The sequence below is a fragment of the Sceloporus undulatus genome, chromosome 2 (genome assembly GCF_019175285.1).
Source record: "Sceloporus undulatus isolate JIND9_A2432 ecotype Alabama chromosome 2, SceUnd_v1.1, whole genome shotgun sequence".
Lineage (NCBI taxonomy): Eukaryota > Metazoa > Chordata > Lepidosauria > Squamata > Phrynosomatidae > Sceloporus > Sceloporus undulatus.
Genome location: NC_056523.1, coordinates 195,533,304 through 195,551,302, shown reverse-complemented (window position 1 = coordinate 195,551,302; position 17,999 = coordinate 195,533,304). Strand labels below are relative to the sequence as shown.

Sequence of the window (17,999 nt, the reverse complement as noted above, 5' to 3'; positions counted from 1 at the left end):
GGAAATCATTGTTCCGGGTTACGAATGTTTTTTCGGGATACGAAGAAAATTTTTGGTGCTTTTTTCGGCTTTTTCGCACGAAACGCGGCTTTTCCCCATTAGCGCCTATGGCAATTCGGCTTACGAAGGCTTTTCGGGTTACGAAAGCGGCCGCGGAACGAATTAATTTCGTAACCCGAGGCACCACTGTACAGGTTAAGACTTTTGTATTCAATCAGACTCTGGAAAATATGTTCTTGGCCTGGTACTGTTTTCATATGTAATCTTTTAGGACTGACATTTCAAATATCAGCATTTTATTATTTTGTTATTCTATTCAAGCCCTTGTAGCACCTTTCATGATGGAAAATTATTTTAAAAACACTGAAATGTATGAGAGCCCCTTCCCCTACTGCTTCAGTTTGCCCTGGAAAGACAAGAGGCAGTACCACCCCTGTAACCCTTTCTACCAATTTTTATCATACCCAAGCAATACTCTCAAACTTCAAAGCACTTTTAAATATTTTTGTACATTTATTTTAGTATTCAAAAACACAAAAGATCTCTGCCAAAGCAGGCAGTTCCTGACACAGAAAAAACAATGTTGTCCATTGCCAATCCACCAGCTATCCCACTTGAGAGTATCCAACATCCTTAGCACCAACATGGGTTGGAGCAGATGCCAACTTTTCAGTGTTACTTGTTTGTCACGATCCCCAAATTGGCTTCCAAGTAGCAATACCTTGCAGTGACTAATTAACTGACTGTCCAGCTGAGCTCCACGAGACACATCCCATCTATGGTACTGAATCCCAGAGCCTAGGGATCCTGCCACCTTCTAGATATCAGTAGTTCCACGGTCAGTCTTTTCTTGAGATCCTTTTCAGGTCCAGTCAACTGATGATCCCTTCACACTTTGTGATCCCCTATTCTTTTCCATTCCAGCAGTGCTGGCACCTAGAGAGAACAAGGCCCTCTCCTCTCCCCAAATCTGAGCCTCACCTGGGGACAGAGAATTTCTTTCTTATACAAAACCTCAGATCAGTTTTAAGAAACAAAAACAGAAAAACCCAAATCCTTTCCCACCCCTCAGTCTCCTTCAGGTAGGCCTGGGTCCATCGTCATGACAGCCATCCTCCCACCTGTTGACACTGTCCTTTGGTAATGAATTGTCCAAGCGGAGCCCGGAGGTACGACACAAAAGTCTTTCCAGGGTGCCTCCTGAGGCTGGGGGCTGCTCATTGAGAAGCAATGCCTGCCGCACCAGAGCAGACATCTCCTCGTGCCGATCACTGTCCCACTCAGGCATTGCAGGGGCCTCCTGGCAGCAACCAGTTGGAGTAGTGCTCGGAGGTGGGCATGGTTCTTGAACACCGCTGCTATGGGCCCTGCATTTGAGGCGAAGCTTGTGGGGCAGAGCTGCCGTCTTCACATCTGGATGAGCCTCCAGGGGCACTGGGAAAGAAGCAGGTGAACATCCCCAGCTGGGCTCCTCACCACTCTCCTCGCTAGAGTAGCCCTCAAAGGGGGACCGGGGTTCCTGAGCTTTCCTCATATGCTCCGTCGGGGCAAGCTCCCCTTCCATGTAATCGGTGGGTGTTTCATAGTTCTGGGATTTTGAGCAGTACCTGGGGTGGTCTGGTAGCTCTTCTTGTTGGTAATGGGCCTCAGGCTCTAAGCAGGGGCTTCTGGGTGGTTCAGCAATACAACTCTCTGCTTGCTCCTCCTGCTCCGGAAACAATGGCCGGGGTGGTGCCATGGCAGTGAAGCCATTGGCACTGAAGAGGATGACACCCCGAGGAACTGGTCTCTTGGCCTCCAAGTGGTGGTGCGACAAAGGAGCATCCCCATAAGCTCGGCTGATGGCCTGGGCCTCACCAAGTGTCTGAGGCACTGGGCTATCCCGGGATGAGCCATCTGACATGTCAGAGAGGGAGCCCCGGGGTGAATATTTGGCTACTGACACACTGCCACTGTCCCGGCTTGACTGCTCTGTTTCTGAAGAGTCCTCTGAGTGATGGGCCTGGGAGAGGGTGCTGGAGTAGCCGCTGCTCTCGCTGCCCGCATATAGGTGTGCCGTGGCATTGGCACTGGCGGTGCTCAGCTGCTGGCTCTTCTCCATGAAGGCTGCTGTGCTGATCAGCCCAAAGCGGAGCTTAAGTTGCAGCAGCTCCGTTTTGAGGCGCACATTCTCCTCGTTTAGCGCCAACACCCTGTTCTCCAGCACCAGGTCATTAAACCGTCGCTTTTCTCGGGAACGCTTAGCAGCCTCGTTGTTCTTCCGACGCTTTTCCCAGTAGCTTGCATCCTTCTTCTCATCCGAGATGAACTCACGCTTTCGCCTGCAGTTGGCATTGGGCTTGCTTTTCAGAGTCCGGGCTCGCTGGATCATGCCATCATTATGGAATCCAGGGAAATTCCCTGCTACACACAATGTAGGTGAGCTGAGATTCTCCATCGTTATTGCTGGGCAGTGACAGAGGGCACAGGAATGGTGTCCCTTCAGCACCAACAGTCAGATAAGCTTCGTTCACCTGCTGAAAAGTTTACTTGCAGCTCCTTCTGGAACACAAGTTTCTTTCCAGCTCACCACCAAAAGCTGTTATCAATCTGTATTGCCCCGGGAACTATTTCCAGTACAGCCTTGAACTGTCCTCCAATTGCAGCAGTCAAGTGGACTCTGAGCTCCCACTAATGTGAAAGTTACTGTCCAGCACAAGGAGAGCATCTTCTAGGGCACCCACAGGAGCTGTACTGTATTTTCTTCTGATTCTTTCAGTCTGAGGCTCCAGCAATTGAAGAGTCAAATCCCTGCTCCAGAAGTTCCAGGAAACTTCTGAGGTTTTGTAGTCGAAGTCTTCCAGACAGCAAGAGGTGAGGTGTTACCAGGTGGCAGGTGCAGTGGGAAGTGAAAGAAGTGAGCGAGTGGCAACCACTGTGTGAGGCCCAGAAGGCACCAGAAACGCCTAAGGAGGAAGGACACAAGAAAAAGGGTGTTACTTCTCTGCCCAGTGCAATCACACACCTCAGGCTCCGTTTACATAATCCAGCAGGTTCAGACAGCATTGACACAGCCCATGGCATACATGGACCACACCCCACATTCCAGTTTCCTTCCAAAGAGATGCTTGGTTATATATAGTGAGTGAGGTAGCCACCCCTCACCCCACCAAAGAAGGACTACATATGAACATTGCCTGTTATCACAACATCCTGAACACATCATATTAACACAACCCAGTTTTATGTTGCACACAATACACACACAATACCCCATGTTATGATATTTCCTGAACATATAAGGGCTATGTATAACTATACAGTACATATACATGGGGGATACAAAAAGCAAAGAAAGAGCAGCTACATATGAACTTTCATAGGGCGCAAAGTTGGCCCTAGAACACACCTGACTAAACTCATTATACTGCACCACACACATACAAAAGCACACTACTTTTCCCCTCTCACAAAATTAAGGCATAACCTTCCATCTCACCTTATACATTCAAGTGTGTATTTTACTGTCCCTTTCCCATCCAGAACGTCCAGAACGTCCACATACCAAAGGACGTTCCATTTCTCTCAAGCTCCAAATTCATGTCTATTTCACTCACAAATGCATACAAAGAAACGCAAGCAGCACACACACATACTTTTCAAACCATGATGGCTCCTTCTTCTCTCCCACAGACAATTAATCCCCTCTCTTTCTCTCTCACCCTCTGGCTGGAGGGCTTTGCTGTATGGAGGCAGGGATGGTGGCCGTATTAGCGTGGTGATGCACAAAGCCAGACTGGAAACTTTAACCTTCAAACCCACAGATCCAAAGGCTGGCAAGTCCCGTTTTTGACTACTGAGGAATAAGGCCACTGAGCAAGGAAGCTTGCATAAGGAAAGCCAAGCCAACCCCTCCTTCTCTGCCACTGTGACACATACATAGGAATGCTGAAGCTCTCCTCGCCCGAGAAAGCAGGGCCATGTGTACAAAGTAGCACGCTCTCCCCGATGGTGTTACGCTCCCCCCTTTCCTTTCCCTTTGCATGTGATCTACGCGCATCCATTGGGCGCAAGCAGCACGAATATAGGTCAGTAAACACTGAATATTTATCAAGCCAGGCAGTCAAAACAGGTCTGATGATTACAGATTGCACAACAGCTCCAGAAAAAAAGAAAGAAAGAATGAGAGGGCGGGCATGCCGCCAGCAACCTACTGGCCTATAAACTGTTTCTGCACAAAGAAACAATAGCAGCGGGGAAGGCATTATATAGAACTGTCAGAGAAGGAGGCTGCAAAGAAACCAAGGCCTCATCCAAACTGTTTTCTTGGTGGCCAAGATGCTGACCACAAACCACAACTGAAAGAGGGGCAGAGCATTCCTCCAGGCCCTATGGAGCCGACTTGCTCTTTGGTTGTCACTTTGGGCAGCTTGTCAGGCAAGCTTTCCTTACGCAGATAATGTCAAAGGTAGAAGTCACAGCACACCATCACTTGGGAAAGTGTACACATGCTGTATTTTTTAAACCAACCAAACACCCTCTTTTATTTATGAAGGCACACAGCAGTTTGTAATAACGGAAAAGGAACTGTATCTACTTCCATTATATTTAATAAAAAATAACTATACCAGAAAGAATACTATTTGGGGGCAGGGGGGTCACACTCTCTCAGCCTCAGAGAAAGGCAATGGCAAACCTCTTCTAAACATTAGTTGTCAAGAAAACACTATGATAGGTTTGCCTTAGGTTCACCATATGTCAGAAAGGACTTGAAGGCACAACAAAAACAACACCACACTAAATTAGTAGGAACAGCTAATATTCCAGAGGAGAGGATCAAAATTCAAAACGACTGTAATAGATTAGAAAGCTGGGACAAACGTAACAAAATGAATTTTGCTTTGATTTTGAGTTCTTGCATGGCAGGGGGTTGGACTGGATGGCCCTTCTGGTCTCTTCCAACTCTTTAATTCTATGATTCTATGATCTTATGAACTAAAATAGCAGAATGTACTCATTTGGGGGGGGGGGAATGTCAACAAGATAGTCCATGTTTCATGAAAAGAAACTCAGGTCCAAATTGTTTTTTTTAATTGCCAATTATCTTGGTGCTTTTATCTTTCTTAAACTGTATTTTATTTTTTGACCAGTGATCTGTTCTAATACTGTGATAATTTAATCCCATTTTAATGCTCTCTTTCATCTATTTATCATTGTATTGTTTTTTAAAGTGTAAGCCACTCTGAATTCCAAATTCAGGGGGAAAAGGGAATAATAATAATATATTTTAAAAAGCTATTATTCTTCCCAGCTCTAAAACAGAAAAGTTTTTCCATGACGAATATAACACAAACCACTGCATTATCAGACATGAAATGGAGTTATGCAACCAGCCATCACAGCTTGTCATCACCATTCAACAACCTCCAACTTAGATGCAGTAAACATAGCCATCAGGAAATGGCTCTCTAGAGAATAAAAGGGCAGAGAGCAGCATGGACTGATGCATACCCATAACAAGGATCCCTGTAATTTGCAGCAGGAAGAAATGTTAATATAATTTGAAGGCATGCAACAGCTATATATACACATACACAATTCATATCCCACTTTTCTCCTATGTGAGACCTAAAGTGACTCACATTCTTACATGCTCAAACAATATACTAAAACTATATACTCAACTATACTTAAAATTAACTTGTTTGTGTTTAAATATTTTTTAACTTTATTTTGTTTTAGCCTTATTGTGAACTGCCTCGGATCCCACGCTAGGAGAAAAGTGGGATATAAATTTAATTAATAAAGTAATTAATTGAGAATTTCCCACAGTTGCGCTGGAAGAGCTTAGGCCTTCAGGGGCAACTATCAACTGTCCCGAGAGATATCCCACCAATTGTGTTGACTGCAACCATGAAAAACCTATGCCATAATCACCACCACAGAGACACACATCAGAAAAGAGGCATTCTCTTCACCTTAAAGTCACTACAGTCGGCCCTTCTTATACAGAGGTTTATTATACACGGATTCAAGCATCCACAGTTTGAAAATGTTCCAAAAAAAGTATAAATTTCAAATATCAAACCTTGATTTTCCATTTTTTTTTATAAGGGACACCATTTTGCTATGTCATTATATTTAATGGGACTTGAGCATACATGGATTTTGTTATACTCACAGGGGATCTTGGATCCAAACCCCAGCGTATAACAAGGGTCCACTGTACTTACAAAAGAAACAGGATGCATTTGCTTGGGTAGAGAGTTTGGCATCAGCCTCTTCACATTCTGTTTCTAACATTTCTTTTCACTTTTACATTTGCCACTTCTCTCCTTCTGTGTTTCTGCTGAGCTCCTTACACTGCTCTCTTCAATATAGTTCTCCCAAGCCACCAAGGAGGGTATCCTGCACCCAGGCCCTTCCTTGCCCCATACATTGTCTTGCATTCTGGGTCAAGGAAGGAAATAATTTTCCAGCTAAACAACCCAAATCCCACACCCTGATCTGCCTGCGGGGCCCTGGCCTCGTGTCTCTGGGAGCACGTGGAGCTTCCAGCGGGATGGGACGGGTGTGTTTGCAACCAGGATGCTGCGAGCTTGGGCATGAAGAGCAACATGACCTACTTCCCATTCTGCGTCACCACCCTGGGGCAGTAGGACTTACAGCCTGCAAAGGAGGTCATATCCAAGGACTGAAAACACACATACACACACCTAGTGCCCTTGGGTTAGGGCGCCCTGTACTTCAGAATGTTTAAATGAAGTTTGGAAATGGATACATTCTGGCCCATTTAAACCAGGCCATAGATCAAAGTCCAAAAAGCACCTACAATGTTAAGGCTGCATCTGTGCACATACAAGGGGCTTGTTATGCCAAATAATTAGCCACAGCCATCTTCTATCTCTCTAAAGACAGAGGCAAATGGCCTATGGGTTCAATGATAGGTTCTTCAGTTTGGGACAGAGCACCTCTGATGCCAACAGGCAGGACAACCTCTCTCTTAATAACAAATATTCTGGGGTTCTTCAGCACAGAGAGACGTGGGGTGTGTGTGGCTACATGTGCCAAATAAATTCTGTAAATCAAGCTACAGATCGTGTAGAATGGACCAAAGACTCTTGATTCTGTCTCTCCTATTAGCAAAAGAAAATGGATGGGTGCACTGCTCAATGGAAGCAATAAGCCTACACATCCAAGTGACACAAAACGGAGATAATCTGCATCCCATTTAGAATCAGCCACCTACTTTTACATCAGAATTCAGGGAAGCTATGGGTGACACCCGCAGAATGAAGAGGTCAGGTTGTCAAATTTAGAAGAGGGGATCCAAACTCCCACTGATCTATATAGTTGCTGTGTGATATCTGGGAAATCAGGAAGGCCCTAAGTCTTTCTGGGATGGTCTCTTGGGCCATCTCAATACATTCCGGGTTACCAATTTTTAACCTGTGGTATTGCTCCTTTAACATGAGCATGATCTGCAGCAACATGCAAAACGGTCACTACGGAACACATCAAGTGCTGATCTCCGCATACAGATCCTCTTTTTTTAATTTTTTAAAAAAGGCATAGAAGCAAGCTAAACTATGATGTCTATTTTCTTTCCTAGACCTCTGGAGCAGAACTTGGAAAAGGGTATTTTTGCATTACAAACCCCAGAAGTCACCAATCCGTATGGCCACTGGGTATACTAGCTAGGCGATTCTGTGCTTTGTAGGCCCCAAAGTAATGTTTCCAGGTCTCCTGCCAACCTCAATCAAAGGCCTGGACACTAAGCTTCCTTCCTCCAGCCCTGGCTTCTTTTATTTAACCAAGGAAGTGAAGGCCATACTTGTTATGAGTATAATTTCCAGACAAGTAGCCATGTTAGTCTGTAACAGAAGAAAAACCAACAAATTTAAAATAAGAAAGAGGCCTGCACCACCTCAAAAAATAACCGATTTATTATGGCATATGTTTTCACAGCTTTGGGTCTATTTCACTAGAGGAGTACAGTCTTATCTGCCAAAAGAGATGTATGTGTTAGTTTTTTGGCCTAGAACTCTCCGAATGCCCCAGTCAACATTTCCAATGGCTGTGATGATTTGAAGGATGTGCAAGTTGTTGTCCAAAAAAAGTTACTTTCTCAAGCTCTGAGATACACTAAAACAAACATATGGGTGTAGAAGGGAATGGGAGGAATGTAGACAGCAGGTAGCCCCCAAAATTCGGCAAATGTGCCCAGAGAAGTGGGCTCAGACGGCTGCGTTCAGGTTTGACCACTTCATTTGCACGCCTTCTCTCCCTGCCAGTCTTCAAGGGCAGCCCAACACAGAGAGACTAAGCAGATTAAGTTCCCCCCAACTCCATAAACCAAGAGGTGTGAAATGCTGCTGGTGGTGTATGCCTCCAAGTCATTTTTTTTACTTATGGTGACCCTATCATAGGATTTTCTTATCAAGTTTCTTCATAGGGGGTTTGCCATTGCCATCCCCTGAGATTGAGAGCATGTGATATGTCCAAAGTCACCTAGTGGGTTCTTATGGGCAAGGCAGGATTCGAACTTTGGTCTCGAGAGAGTCCAATGCTCAAATCACTACACCACACTGTGAAATGGTGGAGATGGTATAATATTTCCTCTTCTGTTCTCTACTTGCATCAGATAAAGTATACCGGGTCTACAAAAGGTTATTAATATATATATATATATATATCAGTGTGTGAAAGGATCTTGAAGCAACTTTGAGACAAATTGAGCAAAAGGCGATGTGGCATAAGCTTTTATAGATTTGCCTACTTCCTCCAATGCCTTATTTTTCCCAGTTCGTCTCAAAAATTTCTACAAGATTCCTTTTCCCTCTGTTCCCTGGCAGGGTTTCCAACCATATCTAGAAAATATATCCGATGTAGCTGTGGCGGCCATGGAGCAAAACAGAACAAAAATGCAAAAACCACGAAAGAGCAATACCTTTATTGGTCAAAGAAAGGTATCGCTCAGTTGTGGCTGGCATTGCTATACATAATACAGGGCAACCTCATGCAAGCCGGCATCCCTGTCTTCCTCCAGGGTTGGATGAGCCTGCTTGCTCTGCAAGTTCCTTCCCTTAGCCCTATGACTTGCATCTTTCCAAAATGTAATCCCCTCCTCTCTGCTCCCTCCCTGCAGGGCTTCCCACACAACAGCTTAATGATGTAACATTATTACATGACACTGTCTCTGCTTTCCAAGCAAGAATGTTCTGTTCCTCTGCTCTCAAGGCTGGAACCGAGCCACTGTAATTCGTCTTCCTCCTCCCCTTTCCCTCCCTCCCTCCCCCCAAGACACTATTCTGCACAAGCGAAAGCCTTCTCCATGCAACATGCTAGGGCTGATGTTTTCCCTTGGAAGAAGCACTTGAGCGGGAAGCACAATAGACAGAAATCTAACAAGTGCCGCTTCAAATGCAGTGTGTGAGTGACCCTGTTGAATTTTTGTTTGTGAGAGGCATGGTGACTCTGTTGAGGAAAAACGGTGGCAAAAAAGATGGGACCGCAAACTATCAAATAAGAGGATTATTAAAAGGAATACAGAGCGAGTCTCCCTTATCTCAAAGGCTTTGGACCAGACGTGCTCTGTATTTCAGATTTTGAAATACCTGCATTTGCATATACGTACATAATGAGATATCTTGGAGATGGGACTCGAGTCTAAACATGAAATGCATTCATGTTTCGCATGCACCTTCTACACATAGCCTGAAAGTAATTGTATACAATATTTTTAATAATTTTGTGCATGAAGCAAAGTCTGTGTACATCAAGCCATCAGAAATCAAAGGTACCACTATCTCAGCCACCCATGAAAAAAGTTTTGTTTTTGGATTTGGGGATAATGGAGTCTCAACCTACTGAAAAATAAATAATTTCATCATAGTGCACTAGAGATTTCACATTTGGCAGAGGAGAGCTCCTGTGACAGCCTGGCAGGCAGAAGTTAACCAACTCTATGGTAGACAGGGGACGTGGCTGGAAAAGATCTGGGTTCAGATCTCTCCACCCAGTCACTGAGTAGCCTTGAGCAAGTCAAAACACACTTTTGCCCTACATCTACGAAGCAGGATTGGGAGGATCCCTATAGGTTACATCTATACACATCGCCCTACATTGTTGAAGGTAGATGGAGATACAACTATGATGAATCAGCAGGCCTTTGTTAGACTACAGCTCTAATTATATAATGGACAGCAACTGTGCTGCCTTCAAGGCAGTGGTGACTGGTAGTTCCATGTCAGCGGGGTGTTGAATCCTCTTGGGCTTTCATTCAAGATTTAAACTGACATGGGATTCATCAATCACCTTACCTCCAGATGTTGTTGGACTGCAAGCCCCAATATTCCACTACAATGGCTATGCTGGTTAGAGCTATTGGGAGTTGATGGGATGTGTCCTAGCAGGTGTTAATGGTTCTCCAGAAGGGAGTCCCAAGGACAAATGGCTCCAAGGGATTGCTCCTTCAACAGTCCCATTCAGCAAGTAGTCATTTCCTCAAGGAGGCAATCAGTCTCTAGCAGCAAAAACAACAATGAGTCTTGTGGCACACTAAAGACAAACACATTTATTAGTCACCAAGAAGCTAAGGAACTTGCAAATGGAGTCTGGTGTAAGAATCTGCTGAGTTCCATTTCATCAGGAAGTTCTAGCCTGTCACCAGGGATAATGGTTTCTTATCACACCACACATTTATTGACTTAGCTGAGGGCCAGATGGCTTCCATCTTGTGAATGTCCAGTTTTAATTGTCATGGTCAGTACTGTACTTTCTGCATGGAAGCTCACACCACTACATTACTATCTCCAAAGCCACTATGTGTACATGTGAGATTAGAGACATTTATGGACTCACGGTTACATTTCATTCACTTCCATAAAGAGGGCTGTCCTCCATGAAAGTTGATACTATAAGAAATTTAAAAGATTGTTCATCTTTTTAAAAATATGAAAATGGCCACACATCCAGGCCTCAGCCTTTAAGGTCATGGTTAAGCAGTAAGTGTTATATATATCAAGGTTTAGAGTCCTATGGCTCTCCAGATATTGTTGGATTGCAACTCCCAGCAGCCTTAGCTGGCATAACCAAGGGAGAGGGATTCTGGGAGCTCCAGTCCAACCACATCTGGAGAGCCTCAGGAATTCCAGCATTGCCATAGATGGATAATGTTTCATATCATATATCAGTGCCCAATGGCATTATTTTACATCCTCTTCTAATCACTGGCTCAAATCCACTTTCCAAAAACAGACCAGAGCTAACACAGGTACAGTGAAGTAGAGCCTTCTATTGGTTGCCATATGTCTGAAAAGGAACTTCAAAGAATTGGACTCTCTCAAATTTGGACATATTTAATCATTCCGTTCTGCACGTGACTGAAAACAAGAAGTCCTCTGTTACTAAAATCTGCTTTTCATTCCATTTAATTCCCCGTTGTAGCCCATGTCAGCAGAAGAAATCGGAAGCATACAACACAGCCTAGCTTTGATGAAGCACACATAGGTAACACAGAGATAAATTGGGTTGCTGTGTTGTAAATAAATAAATAAATCTGAGCTGTTTTCAGCTTGTGTTTCTTTAAAAGCGGCTTGACACACAGAAAATAAAGGAGATAAACATTTTATCACTGGAGCATTGTGAAGATACAAGGCGGCAAAGATCTATCCTGCTATGACTATTTTTGCAGTTGTTTAACTAAACAGGAGAAAGCAAGGCTGTCCACTGATCAAAAACAAGAGGCTGCTTGCTTCTCTGCAGAGTAGCAAAACCCATCCCACGTGGGAATCAAGCCTTCCCTCTGCTGTTTTCTGGAGCTCAAACAGCTGTTGGAACAGAGGCAAGCGGAGATGTTAGGAGGAATCAAGAGGCGAACCTAAGAGGCAGGCACTTTTTGAACAGACTAAATTGTACTCTATTGCCAGTCGGCTTCAGGTCACTCAGATTTCACAACTGTCCTTGCCACCATCCCCTCCTGCCCACTCCCCCTTTGCTTTTGTCTGTGTGAGCCCATGGCCTGCAGAGTGCTTTCTCAAGAGTGCAGAAAGTCTTTCTAAAGCAGCTATTGCACAACCCTGGGGTGAGGCTACACATGTGGCAGCAAGAAAGCCATTCCATGCTACACAACAGCACGTACGTGCACATACACACACACATACACATACACACATCCTCACTCAGAAGACTTTGTCCAAATTTTTCTTCCACTGCTAAGGAACATACTGATCTCCCCAACAGCCTCCAAGGGAGCTCTTGGACACGTTTAGGATTCAGGGATTAGGATGTTTTGCACTGAAGCTGTTGAAATGCCTCAGGACGCCAGTAATTTGTGTTTGGCTCTGCAAACCAGTGGGCGTCTCCAATGCTGAACACACTGGGTGGTGGAAAACACATGCATGGAAAGCAAGGCATGAGAGATTAAACCTAGAACTCCTTGCTCCTGTTCTGAATTCTGGGAGTAAAACAATGTGCGCCATAGTGGTTTGAGCATTGAACTAGGACTCTGGAAGACCGGGGTTCAAATCCCTGCTGAGCCATGGAGACCCAGTGGGTGACCTTGGGCAAGTCACACCCTCTCAGCCTCAGAAAAAGGCACTGGAAAACCTCCTCTGAATAAATCTTGCCAAGAAAGCATTAGAACTGGAATCAATTTTAAGGCACACAACAATAAAGAAGGAGAACTAAACAGTCCACATCATGGTCAATTCTATTAGTGTGTTATGGAGATGGTGGACAAAAATCTGTGTCACCTACTTAACTATGTAACCATCCTAGTTACCAAGCTAAGGAACATCTCCCAGTCTGATGCCCCTCCTCCCAAGACCTACTTACTGGGCAGCAGCTGTTGTGAGCGATAGGGGTCTGCTCACCTGCCAACTGGGAAGCAGCAAATTGCCTTTCCCATGTCAGAAGCTGAACTCCTCTTGCAATTTCTGCTTACACAGAGATCCCTTTTGCGCAAGGGGAGGATGGTAACATCAGTGAGCTGCTTCCCAACTGACAGGGGAACAGACCCCTGTTGCTCACGGTGGTTGCTGCTCAGGATTCCAACTAAGGGATGACTCAACCTGACAGTGGTGGAGTCACGCTGGATGGGTGTAAGATCTAGGACTTTTTCAAACAGGCAAAAAGGACAGGAGCATAGCGCGAAGCTCTCGTCCATGTCGAGCGGGTTGGCAAAGATTTTCACACGATGTCGCATGACATCATCTGAAAATCTTTGTCAAATCGTGTGACACTGATAGGAGCATTGCACTATGCTCCTGTCCTTTTTACCCATCCGAAAAAGTCCTGGGGTTTAAATCCTCTTCAGCCATGACACTTCTCAAGCCTATAACATGTTCTCAGTCTAATGATGAACTCGAACTCCTAGTACAACAAAGCAAATATGATATAATAATTATTTATGTACATATTGTCGGCTTGCAACCACGATTTCACTATAAAAATGAAGTTCCTTTAACCAAACCAAAAGAATGGTGCAAAACAAGAATTCCTGAGCAAAATGAATTCAATTAGAGGCAACATTTCCCAAGGGTGCCAAGTAATATGAGGCCACTCAGCTTGATAAGGTGGCAGCTGCGTCTTGGGGAGACACCCACTAAATACAGGAGATCACTTCTCAAAAAATGACTCCGCAATGCCTTGGAAAGGCAGTGGCCTTCAGAGAATAAAAAGGGACCAGGCAGTCACCTGGATCCGCCAGTCAGGGGGGAGGACTTCGTCCAGTTATGGGGTCCATCATCTTTACTTGTCAAGACAGTACTGCCATCTCATAACCCAACTTACCTTCCAAGGAGCTTCCAAGAACAGGAGCACCAGAACCAAAAATAAATAGCCTACTAAAGAAGAACATTTGTAATATCTACTCTAGGCTTTGTTGTAGGGGTCACTGACTGATCGACTTCCCAAACCAATCATTCTGGTCCTGAATGTTTCTGAGTTTCATTGTCTACTATGTAATAACACAATTAGATGCCTGGTGTCTTTCCCCCACTTTAAGAGGTTTTTCATACAAATATCACATAAGGAATCTAGTTCCACAGTCCATCTTATATACAGTGTTTTGCGAAAGGTTTATACTAGCATTTTACCAAATTGTAGCTTTCCCCACTCTAACGAACACCTCAGGTAGGGCATTATTATTATTATTATTATTATTAATTAGTATTATTATTATTATTATTATTATACTTATTTATATAGTATGTAGATTTAAACAGCGCTGTATAACAATCAGTAATGATAAGAGTGGGGCTTGATATTACCTAACCAAGTCATGCTTATGTAATTTTTAAATGTAAAGACAAGTTAGAACTCTACCACATTGGTAGTCTCTTAAGCCAAGGCAGGGAATGCATGGACTCCAGATGCTGCTGCGTTCAGTTTCCAAAAGCACTAGCCATTAAGCCATAGTGAGGGAAGATGGGGTTGTTGGCCAGCAACCACTAAGGAGGCTGCGTCTTCCCTCTCTGCTCTAAGAAGAGAGTTGAAGATGGAAGAGGAGATATGGAAGGCTAGAAGAGATTGAGTCCTCTAATCTAGCCCTGCATTTCAATCAGTTTGCCTCCCAAACAGGGCAAATAAAAAAACAAAAGTTCTCTTCTGTGGGTGTTCAAAGGTAACCAAGGCTTCCAACATGGGAGTGTTTTATGCCCATCACCTAAACCACTGACACACCACTGACCACGGATCACAAAGCTGGACAGCTACCTGTGATCAGGATAGGTGCATGGCATGTATGTCTTAATTTTATATGGGTTTTATCGCAGTGTTTTATTTTGGATTGTATGGCACCTGAGAACCACACATGGAAAGGCAAAGTATTTTTTGCACATAAACGACATATAGGAGGTGGCCAATGCCAACCAACCCACCCAGTCATTAAAAACTGGAAGGAGAAGGGACCATGGGGGCAATTACGCTAATGCCGTCTGCTTTGGCGGGATGCGGGACAGTCACTACCCCCATGGCCATAATACACTTCCAGTTCGCAGTTTAAACATTTGCATAACAAATAGGCGCAACAAAAACCTGTGCTTCTGAAACTTTTGCTAGCTTACCCCAAAACTGATGAGTAGCTGATAGGGCACAATTGATATTTCAAACATGAATGAGTTTGAACAAAGTCACCCCAAAGAGGAGGCAGGGGAGTAAATCTGGTTATTGTCCGTCGCTAGCAGCAAGACCTCGAAAGGAAATAGAGAGCTGTCCCCTTATAACAGGTGAAGACTATTTTGACTAGCTCAGGGCATTGGGCATGCCAGCCTGCCCATCGGACATCTTTCTTATGGGAAGCCATGGGCCTATTGAGTAGGGACAATGAGATTGTACACCACTTCAGGGGCCCCAGCCCCAAGTCCTTTCCATCATCTGCTACCTCCCACTAACTGGAGACTGTGGAGGATTGAAACATGAGCTTTCCATGTGCCAACAATTTGTCCACCACTAGTGGCACTCTTTCCCCATCTATGGTTTTACACTCATAACTTCCCACCCAAATTCTGGTATCAGACAACGCCCTGAATCGAGAGATGGAAATTCTCACTATGAACACATACGAATACAGTGGGCCCCCTGGTATCCATGGGAATTTGTTCAAATCCCAGAATATGCAATGGGAGAGGAAAAATGGTATATCTTATATAAAATGGGCAAAATTAAGCTTTGGGTTTTTGGATTGTAATGTTCAAGCGGTGGTGCTTGAATCCATGATAAAGGAATCAGTGGCTACGAGGTCGACTGTAGCGCTTTGCCTGAATTACTATGAAAGAAGCAATTCTAGAACCTTTCCGTGGTGAAATACACTGCCATCAGTTGGGAGCTTAAGAAAACGTCAAACACTCATGTCTGTTCTTATGAGAAGAATGGACGGTGATGGAAAGGAAACAAGTTGCTGTTCCAAGACAACTCGGGCACAAGGGGGAAGTTGCCAACGGATTCTACTGTTAACCATTGATGTGTCATGAACAGTGTCACAATTCAGAAATTCAGGCTTGGTTACGGAAGGGTTACGGGCTCACTTTGTTTGACCCTACTAAATCCACGTTCTTATGTGTATCCCACTTCCCCTAAAGGGTTGCTAAGGATGTTGTTTTTGCTAGCTGCACTCCTGTCCTCTTTTTTTTTTTTTTTTTTTTGGTTTGTTTTCGAGAACTGTCTGACATCCAGATATTAAGTAGGCCAAAACTCCACACCATTCACCCTGTGTGAGGAAAGCTTGCCACCTGCTCAAATGCCCGCCTAACAGGCTCTGATAAGAGGGGCAGGAAACACATGTGCACCTGTCCACCCCCCATTGCATCTATTCTAGTGTTATCTTTTCCTTCGATACTCAAAAAAGCCAATGCTACCCTGCGATGCCCTTGGAACTGGGTGCCATAGAAGAACCAGCTGGCTTTCTATCGAGTCGTCAATAGAGAAAGCACGTGGCTTTCCCCCAAGCCTCCTCTCCCCACGGCCATTTCGGCAACCCCATTCTCTCTGCTCTCTTTGGAGCCAGGCTGCAGCTGCCATAGCAACGCAGCTAGGCCTTTGGATGAGGAGGCTTTTCATGGTACAGCACTGGCTCCCAGCCACCCTGAAGCGCTCTGTGTGTGTGTTGTTTGTGTGTGTGAGGCAGGGAGTGTGTGGTGTGTAGGGGGAGGAATGACCTACTTATGATGGCACTTCTTCTTGCCTGTTAATCACGGATAATCCTACCCTGACCTAGAGATGGAGCAGAATGAGGAAGCACAGCTCTGGGCAAGGAGCTGTTAGCTTCAAAGGTGTGCCAAGCCAATGGATAGGTTAGGGCTCAAGATGGGGGGTAGTGAGAGGGATAGCGTATGGCCACATATATGCACAGCCACATAGAAACACACACATTGGTGGAGGTCAGCTCCCAATGGTACAGCTGCCTTTCACTATTCCGGAAATCTGGTGCTGAAGTCCATAATCTGACACATTAAATCACTTCCTCCCACTCCAATCTTTGCATAACATAAGGTGTTTCACAATGCTTTATATTCACCCCCCTTCACACAACAAGAAAAGGTTGTAGAAACCCATTGTGTTAGCTACTGGGGGCCCTGGTATCCACTGCGGTTGGTTCCAGGGTGGTCCTGGAATATACCCCCACCCACCATGGTCACCAAAGTCCGTGGATGCTCAAGTCCCATTATGTACAGTGGCATAAAAATAGTGTTCCTTATAGAAAATGCAAAATCAAAGGCTTGCTTTTGGAACTGGTATTTTTTAAAAAATATTTTCAAGCGTGGATCAGGGGTAGGTAACCTGCGGCCCGCGGGCCGGATGCAGCCCGGCAAGGCCTTGGGACTGGCCCCAGCCTGGTCCTGCCGCCGATTGCCACCAGGCCTTTGGGGAGCAATTGTCTAGAGAAGCACTCAAAAACACATGTTATATTAACATATTTTTTTAATCAGCAAATTTTTTTTGCGTATCCTCCATTTTTTTAAAAAAAAGTGTCTTCATATTGAAAATTTTGTCCTACATTTGTCCTGGTTGTTATATATTATTTTTTCAAAAATTATTTAATTATTTATTTTTTGGCTTCGGCCCCCCAGTTGTCTGAGGGACAGAACCACCGCCTCCGGCTCAAAAAGGTTGCCTACCCCGGCTGTGGATGCTTGAATCAGATGTGGATAGGAAGGCTAACTGTATAAAGGCAAAATGGGACATCCACATTAAAAGGCAATGTACCTCTGAATATTAAATTCTTGGGGAAAAAGACAAAGAAAAGGGGCAGGGAGTGTTTGTCTCTCTGCCAAGAAATTTGGCGGGCCATTGCTGGAGACAAATATTGAATGAATTCTGACTGATTCTCAGCGGGGCTTTCTTGGCTTTTTGGGTTTTCATGAAGCATAAACAGCTGCCACTCCAGGCTTGGTACACGGTTGAGGATACGATTTCCTCAAGATAATTAAAGCATAAGGAGCAGCAACCCTTTCCACTACCAAACAGTGTTCTACCACCCAGAATCCTTTTCCTGATACTGTTTTCTTTACCTAAATCAA

The 17,999-nt window shown here is 44.6% G+C and overlaps 1 protein-coding gene across 3 annotated transcripts in view; it reads right to left on the bottom strand.

Annotated features, from left to right (window-relative positions):
• Window positions 1-490: 490 nt before the first annotated feature.
• LOC121923419 (nuclear factor interleukin-3-regulated protein-like) overlaps window positions 491-17,999 on the bottom strand; it is a 34,504-nt gene continuing 16,995 nt past the window's right edge. The window contains exons 1-2 of one of the 3 annotated variants that reach the window (XM_042453829.1): window positions 10,302-13,337; window positions 491-2,945 (exon numbers count right to left, since the gene is read on the bottom strand). In XM_042453829.1, coding sequence (XP_042309763.1) covers window positions 1,079-2,437 — 1,359 coding nt within the window. In that variant the 5' untranslated portion in view covers window positions 2,438-2,945; window positions 10,302-13,337 and the 3' untranslated portion in view covers window positions 491-1,078. Of the gene's footprint in view, window positions 2,946-3,635; window positions 3,907-10,301; window positions 13,338-17,999 lie in introns of those variants that run through there. The other 2 variants (XM_042453830.1, XM_042453828.1) reach the window with 2 other exon arrangements.